The sequence below is a fragment of the Oryctolagus cuniculus genome, chromosome 6 (assembly GCF_051225735.1).
Source record: "Oryctolagus cuniculus isolate XC-2025 breed Fujian yellow rabbit chromosome 6, ASM5122573v1, whole genome shotgun sequence".
Lineage (NCBI taxonomy): Eukaryota > Metazoa > Chordata > Mammalia > Lagomorpha > Leporidae > Oryctolagus > Oryctolagus cuniculus.
The window spans coordinates 977,145-984,954 of NC_142872.1; the positions used below are offsets into that span (position 1 = coordinate 977,145).

General features: G+C 41.5%; 1 protein-coding gene across 1 annotated transcript; it reads right to left on the reverse strand.

Annotated features, from left to right (window-relative positions):
- Nucleotides 1–1,489: 1,489 nt before the first annotated feature.
- On the reverse strand, nucleotides 1,490–2,455 carry LOC100338621 (olfactory receptor 2T2). The gene has a single exon (XM_002723416.3). It carries the CDS (start codon nucleotides 2,453–2,455, stop codon nucleotides 1,490–1,492), a length of 966 nt encoding a protein of 321 aa, XP_002723462.3.
- Between the last annotated feature and the right edge of the window lie 5,355 nt (nucleotides 2,456–7,810).

The following is a 7,810-nucleotide window of genomic DNA, read 5'->3' on the forward strand; positions in this document are numbered from 1 at the left end:
AGTGAGAGTGTTTCACGATTTCATTCACAAGTAATCCTGGCCTCCATCTACAGGTGAAGAGATCCATCCCTCCAGGATACTCTGTTTAACGCCAGGAAAAGATCAAACCAGTAGGAACTTTCTGAGGCAAAACCAACCTGGCGCTTAGCACACTGAAGGAAACTTAGAGGAGCAAGTGCTTTCCCTGTCTCTCTGTTGACACAGAATAGCATAGGATTGAGTGACCTGTGCTGTGTCATTGTCAACCATGTAACCAGGCAGATACTTGTAAGGTGTTTTCTAAGTCTTTTACTGTTAGAGAAAAGCAACTCCAGGTGAATCAATGTCACTTTGTATTTCTCATATTTTAGGACCTATACCCAGGAAGAAGTCAGTTACATAAATGGATGGGTAGAAGACTCAGTGTGATCCTTGTTTAGTCAATGCCCTATCAAAGTTGCACACCTATCAAAACACCACACCTAACTCCAATCAATTAAGAAAGGAAATCTTTGTCCCTTTGCATAACAATGGAGAGACTGTCAATAGGGAAATTGAGAAACTTGACCACAGGGAGTTAAGTCAGCACATGAAATATCTTGATTCATTGTTCAATGTATATGCACTTTATTCAAGTATAGATGTATTTTTGTAGGTTTGTAGTAACATTGCAAACTTAATGGTAAAGTCAATTTTTTTAAAAAAATCAATCAATGAAGCAATCAATAAATGCTATTAACTTCCAGGGATATTTTAGTCTATGTGAATAAAGGCAGAGTAAGTGTCCACAGTATAAGTCTTTAGGTCAGAAGATAATGACATTGCTAAAATGTGACTATAAATACAGAACCCAAAATACAATCATATAAACTACACAAAAGTTTTCTAAGGAAAGTGCTAAGTTATTATATTACCATTAGAAAACATTTCACTTGTTTTGGATATTTGCTGTTAAATTATCAAGGACATGTAAAATTCTGCTGTAATTTCTGTGCAGAAGTTGGTCATCAATACAGACTGAAAGCACCCACTTGTGATGTATAAAATGCACCTGGGAAAACAACAGAAGGTGACCCATGTACTTGGGTACCTGCACCCACATGGGAGACCTGGGTGAAACTCCTGGTCCTTGGCTTTGGCCCAGACTAACCCCGGCCATGGTGACCATTTGAGGAATGAATCAATGGATGAAATATCTTCCTCTCTCTAAATAAATCGCAAAAATATATCAAAAATGACTGCTGATGATACTCAGAAGGGGTGCTTGCCTGCTGGGATGATTGGTGGTGCTGATGGACTAAGCATGGATTTGAGCAAGTTAACCATGATGAGGTGCTTGCTGCTTTTGTCTACTTTTCTTAACTGGTGCTTGCAGTGCAATGACTTTTCTCAGTGGGTGATTTTGAGTTGTGAAAATGACAGGGCATGCTTTTCAGAATCAAGGCAGTACTTTCTGGAATGACTGTGTCATTGGCCATAGCAACAAGGAGACTTGCTTCATCACCCACTCCTAGTATTTCCTGGGCACTCCCCCTGCTCTGATTCTCCGGGAGGCAGCACACCTCCCCAGGGCTTTCCTAAGAGCCTCTTCCACATCCTTGTTTCTCAGGCTGTAGATGAGGGGGTTCAGCATGGGGGTGAGGATGGTGTAGAATGCGGACACAACCTTATCTTTCTCTGGCGTGTGGTAGGAATGGGGCAGCACATTGGTGTAGAAGGCTGCCCCATAGAAGATGATCACCACCATTATATGGGAGGAACACGTTGTGAAGGCTTTGTGCCAGCCCTTGGCAGAGTTCATCCTGTGGACCGTGATGAGGATGTGTGTGTAGGAGACAGAAATGACAGACAAAGGGATGAGCAGCATCAGCACACAGCAGGCATACATCAGGGTCTCGTAGAGAGACGTGTCTGTGCATGACAGCTTCAGCACCGCTGGGATCTCACAGAAGAAGTGGTTGATCTCTCGAGGCCCACAGTAGGGGAAGCTCATGGTGACAGGACTTAGCATGAATCCATCCAAGGATCCGCCTACCCAGGAGCTCACCACCATGAATAAGCAAACCCTGCGGTTCATGAGGAGAGGGTACTGCAAGGGCCTGCACACAGCCACATATCTGTCATAGGCCATGAAGCCCAGCAGGAAGAATTCACCTCCAATAAGGGTCAGGTAGAAGAAGATCTGAAATGCACAGCCCAGGAAGGAAATGGTCTTTTCCTTGGACAGCAGGTCTTGGAGTGTCTTCGGGACAGTGACACAGATGTAGACAGTATCCATAAAGGAGAGCTGGCTGAGCAAGAAGTACATGGGCGTGTGGAGGTGTGGGTCCCTGTGGATGAGCAGGATCATGGCCACGTTGGCTGTGACAGCCACCACAAAGATGGAGAAGATGACTGCAAAGATGAGGCCAGGGCACGTGGGGTGGGTGATGAGACCCAGGAGGATGAAGTCTGTGGAGTTGTGCAGAATCTCCATGTCCACGTGGCCTGGCAGCCCCCGAGGCTGCAGAGTTAAGAAGTCTGTGGGTTACTCAATCATCGTATTATGGAAGAGGTCACCACCCATGGCATGGCAGAAACAATGGGAGTAAAGGAAGGACATGGACTTCAGAATCACTTTAAATCCAGGTTTCATACTATCTTTATGCCACTGATTAACCTCTAAACTCACACAAAGTCATCATCTGTTTAGGGCCACCACAAGTCCATCCTCTGTAAGCTACATATGAAGTGCAGAAGTAATAACCCACACAGTACCTCTGTAGTATATGTTTTATTTTTACATGGAGCCAACTTCTATATATGTTTTACAATCCCTTCACTTTATGCGGAAAACTTCATCAAGTTCATAGCTGTCCTATTCTCCATATTGTCTTGTAATCAGTAATTCATAGGTTCATAGAAATTGAGTTGTCCTATATGATTAGTATTACTACGTTGTTAAGATCTTAAACAAGCATCCATTTGTGACTTAAGAAATTGGCAGGGGCCAGTGCTGTGGAGTAGTACATAAAGCTGCGGAGTTCAACCCTGGCATGCTATATGGGTACCAGGTCTTCTCCTACCTGCTCCATTTCCGATCCAGCTCCCTGCTAATGGCTTGGGAAACAGCAGAAGATGGTCCAAGTGGTTGGACCCCTGCTCCCATATGGGAGACTCTGGTTTCAGCCTAGCCCAACACTGGCTGTCATGGCCAGCTAGGGAGTGAACCAGTGATGGAAGTGTCTGTGTGACTGTGCATCTCTGTGATGTGTTGAGGGATATTGAGAAATGAACTGTCAGTTTTCATTTTTATTGACTTCGAACATTATACTTAATTAATTTTTAAGACTATTATTATACAAGGGTACTTCACTAAGTTCATGGAAATGAAATTAAAATATAGATTTATTTTTATACAGAGATTTTTTATGATACACACACTTTTTTCATATTTTGCAGTTTCACAAACCTTTAAAGACCCCTCACATCACAATAGGCCTCTCCTCATCTCAGTGATGGGTTCCTGAAGAAACATTTTTATCAAATGTGTTGATTGACAACACTGTAAACACACATGCATCTTTTGTTCCACAGTGGTTACAGGTGCAGTCTCAGAAGCATCTGGAAAGAATGAGCCACCCCCCCCCCCGCTTTGTAGTAAAAATTATAAGAGAAATAGATGCTTTTCCTTCTTGGTCATCAAAGATGAATAAGTAGGACTTTACAGGAGAAAATGAAAAGCAATTTTACATTAGTTTGTACTAAAATTTAAATTTGTCACACCTTATCTGTATGGGAGAAGAAAAACAAATCCCTGAGCATCAGATGGTAACTGAACAGCTGGGTGAACGTTAGCCTCCTTTGCCTGTTTTAATGAGTGAAGCCACAGCTCAGAGTCACAGCCTAGAGGCTGTCTTTGGAGACACCCTACACCTGAAATTTCATTCACACCGGAAATCCAACTGCAAAAACTGCTTGGAAAACAAAATATCCATGTAGGCAGACAGTAGCACCATTTTGAGCATCAATCTTCTTTTCTATTTACACAATTATAGATTTTATATATTAATTACTTATAAAATTATATCATCTTCTTATCATCCCTTTAAAATTATACCTGGAGAAACTGCAATTCCCAGACTGACACAATGAATCAATTTGCGAATTACCAAAGAAAATGAGTGAATACTTTTGAGTCAAAAATGGAGTGAAAATAAATTCTAGATTGCACTTTACACAATCTTCAAAAGACCCAGGATCCTCCTAGGACCATCTTTGGGTAGATCCTAGAACACAGAATAGAAAGCTGGCAGTGGAAAGACACAACTTATGCCACGTTTCAATGTTTAATCAATCAGGAGCCAAGATGGCGGAATAGTGAGGGCGCGCACCGATAGTCCAGGAAAATTTAGTTTAATAAAAGGGGAGTTACGGTAGCCGCAGAAAAAAGAACCAGGAAAAAATTGCACGGGAATCGTGAATCGGAGGACCTACTGGGAGAACAAGGTCGCCCACCGCGCAGAAGCCAAGTCACGGGACCGAGCCGCAGAAGCCCCAGTGCTCCAAGGGGAGTGCATGCCACACAGACAACAGCGGGGAGACTTGGGACGCTCAGGGCTCCGAGTCCACACATCGGCGCTGGAAGGGGAGGTGAGCTCAATAACCCGAGACATTGGTGGGGAAACGGGGGTCAGAATCTAGAGGGGGGCCGGAAAGTGCAGCAAACTCACTACCGGAAAGAAGGAAAAAAAAAAGCTTCGGGGTTTCTCTTCCCCCTAACCTTGCAAAGGTTACAAGGCTGCAAGGCTAGAAAAATTCCCAAGAGACAAAGAGCAGGCCTGCTCTCTGGATTTACATATCAATGGGGGAGAGCTAAGGAACTGAGTCACTACAATTCAGTAGCCTAGGCAACCCAGTGGGAGTCCAGAGGAGCCAAAGACTGGAAGCTAAATACCATCAATTCTGCACAGCGGTGCCCTGCGGTGTTACTTACCCCCTGAATAAATAAAATAAATAAATAAATAAAAAGAGAGAGATTTACCAAGTATAACCTGAGGGTGTCACCTTTGCACACCCTTAACCTGGAAGAACCAGGCAGAGCTCTCAGGCCGCACCCATCTCAAGCCTCCAAGGCTCCTCCAACAGCAGGCAGTCCACTTAACACGGACACAGTATAAAAAAAAAAAAAAAGAAAAAAAAAACGCACAGTGACGCAAGAAGAATTAACTATGCCGAGTAACAAACACAGAAATAGAGGGAGCAAGATCAACAATGACACTATGATGCCTCCAAATAAGCAAAACACCCCAAGCCAAGAGTATGAAGATGATGAGATAGAAGAAATGCAAGATACGGATTTCAAAAAATTTATGATAAGAACATTTAGAAGTTTTCAAAAGCAAATCCTTGAACTACAGAAATCCTTAATGGACAAGATTGAAAATCTCTCTCGTGAAAACGAAATTTTAAGGAAGAGTCAAAATGAAACTCAGAAACTAGTAGAACAGGAAAGTGTTATAGTGAAGAGAAATCAAAATGAAATGAAGAGCTCAATAGATCAAATGACAAACACATTAGAAAGCCTTAAAAACAGAATGGGTGAAGCAGAAGAGAGAATATTGGACTTAGAAGATAGAGCACAGGAAAACATACAGTCAAACCAAAGAAAAGAAGAGGAAATTAGAAACCTAAAAAATATTGTTGGGAATCTACAGGATACTATTAAAAAAACCAACATTCGAGTTCTAGGAGTTCCTGAAGGCATGGAGAGAGAGAAAGGATTGGAAGGCCTTTTTAGTGAGATACTAGCAGAGAACTTTCCAGGTTTGGAGAAGGACAGAGATATCCTAGTACAGGAAGCTCATAGAACCCCCAATAAACATGACCAAAAGAGATCCTCACCACGACATGTGGTAATTAAACTTACCACGGTGAAACATAAAGAAAAGATCCTAAAATGTGCAAGAGAGAAACGTCAGATTACTCTCAGAGGATCTCCAATCAGACTCACAGCTGACTTCTCATCAGAAACCCTACAAGCTAGGAGGGAATGGCGAGACATAGCACAGGTGCTAAGAGAGAAAAATTGCCAGCCCAGAATATTATATCCTGCCAAGCTCTCATTTGTGAATGAAGGTGAAATAAAGACCTTTCATAGCAAACAGAAATTGAAAGACTTTGTGGCCACTCGTCCGGCCCTGCAAAAGATACTTCAAGATGTGCTACACTCAGAAACACAGAAACACGGCCATCAATATGAAAGAAGGGAAAGGAAGAACACCTACCAGTAAAAGAGCATGGGAAGCTCAAAGCATATACTAGAAAATATTTCCGGGAAAATGGCAGGGCAAAGTCACTACGTATCAATAGTCACATTGAACATTAATGGTCTGAATTCTTCAGTTAAAAGACACCGTTTAGCTGACTGGCTCACAGAACACAACCCAACTATTTGTTGCCTACAAGAAACACATCTCTCTAACAAAGAGGCATGCAGACTGAAAGTGAAAGGTTGGAAAAAGATATTCCATGCCAACAGAAACCAAAAAAAAGCAGGTGTAGCCATATTAATATCAGACAAAATAAACTTTAATACAAAAACTGTTAAGAGAGACAAAGAGGGACACTATATAATGATTAAGGGTTCAATTCAACAGGAAGATGTAACTATTATAAATGTATATGCACCTAATTACAGGGCACCGGTCTATTTAAAAGATATGTTAAGGGACTTAAAGGGAGATTTAGATTCCAATACAATAGTACTGGGGGACTTCAATACTCCACTCTCAGAAATAGACAGATCATCCGGACAGAAGATCAACAAGGAAACAGCAGATTTAATTGACACTATTGCCCAAATGGATCTAACAGATATCTACAGAACTTTCAACCCTACATCTACAGACTTCACATTATTCTCAGCAGCGCATGGAACCTTCTCTAGGATTGACCACATACTAGGCCATAAAGCAAGTCTCAGCAAATTTAAAAGAATTAGAATCATACCATGCAGCTTCTCAGACCACAGCGGGATGAAGCTGGAAATTAGCAACTCAGGAAACCCCAGAAAGTATGCAAACACATGGAGACTGAACAACATGCTCCTGAACGAACACTGGGTCATTCAAGAAATCAAAAGAGAAATCAAAAACTTTCTGGAAGTAAATGAAGACAACAACACAACATATCAAAACTTATGGGATACAGCAAAAGCAGTATTGAGAGGCAAATTTATAGCAATAGGTGCCTATACCAAGAAATTGGAAAGGTACCAAATAAATGAGCTTTCAGCGCACCTCAAGGACCTAGAAAAACTGCAGCAAACCAAACCCAAATCTAGTAGGAGAAGAGAAATAATTAAAACCAGAGAAGAAATCAACAGGATTGAATCCAAAAAAACATTACAAAAAATCAGCCAAGCGAGAAGCTGGTTTTTTGAAAAAATAAACAAAATTGACACCCCATTGGCCCAACTAACTAAAAAAAGAAGAGAAAAGACCCAAATCAATAAAATCAGAGATGAAAAAGGAAATGTAACAACAGACACCACAGAAATAAAAAGAATCATCAGAAATTACTACAAGGACCTGTATGCCAGCAAACAGGGAAACCTATCAGAAATGGATAGATTCCTGGACACATGCAATCTACCAAAATTGAACCATGAAGACATCGAAAACCTAAATAGACCCATAACTGAAACAGAAATTGAAACAGTAATAAAGGCCCTCCCAACAAAGAAAAGCCCAGGACCAGATGGATTCACTGCTGAATTCTACCAGACATTTAAAGAAGAACTAATCCCATTTCTTCTCAAACTATTCAGAACAATCGAAAAAGAGGGAAT

What these genes read in the sequence shown, in the direction of transcription:
- LOC100338621 (XM_002723416.3), bottom strand. Translation starts at nt 2,455, where the DNA reads ATGGAGATTCTGCACAACTCCACAGACTTCATCCTCCTGGGTCTCATC.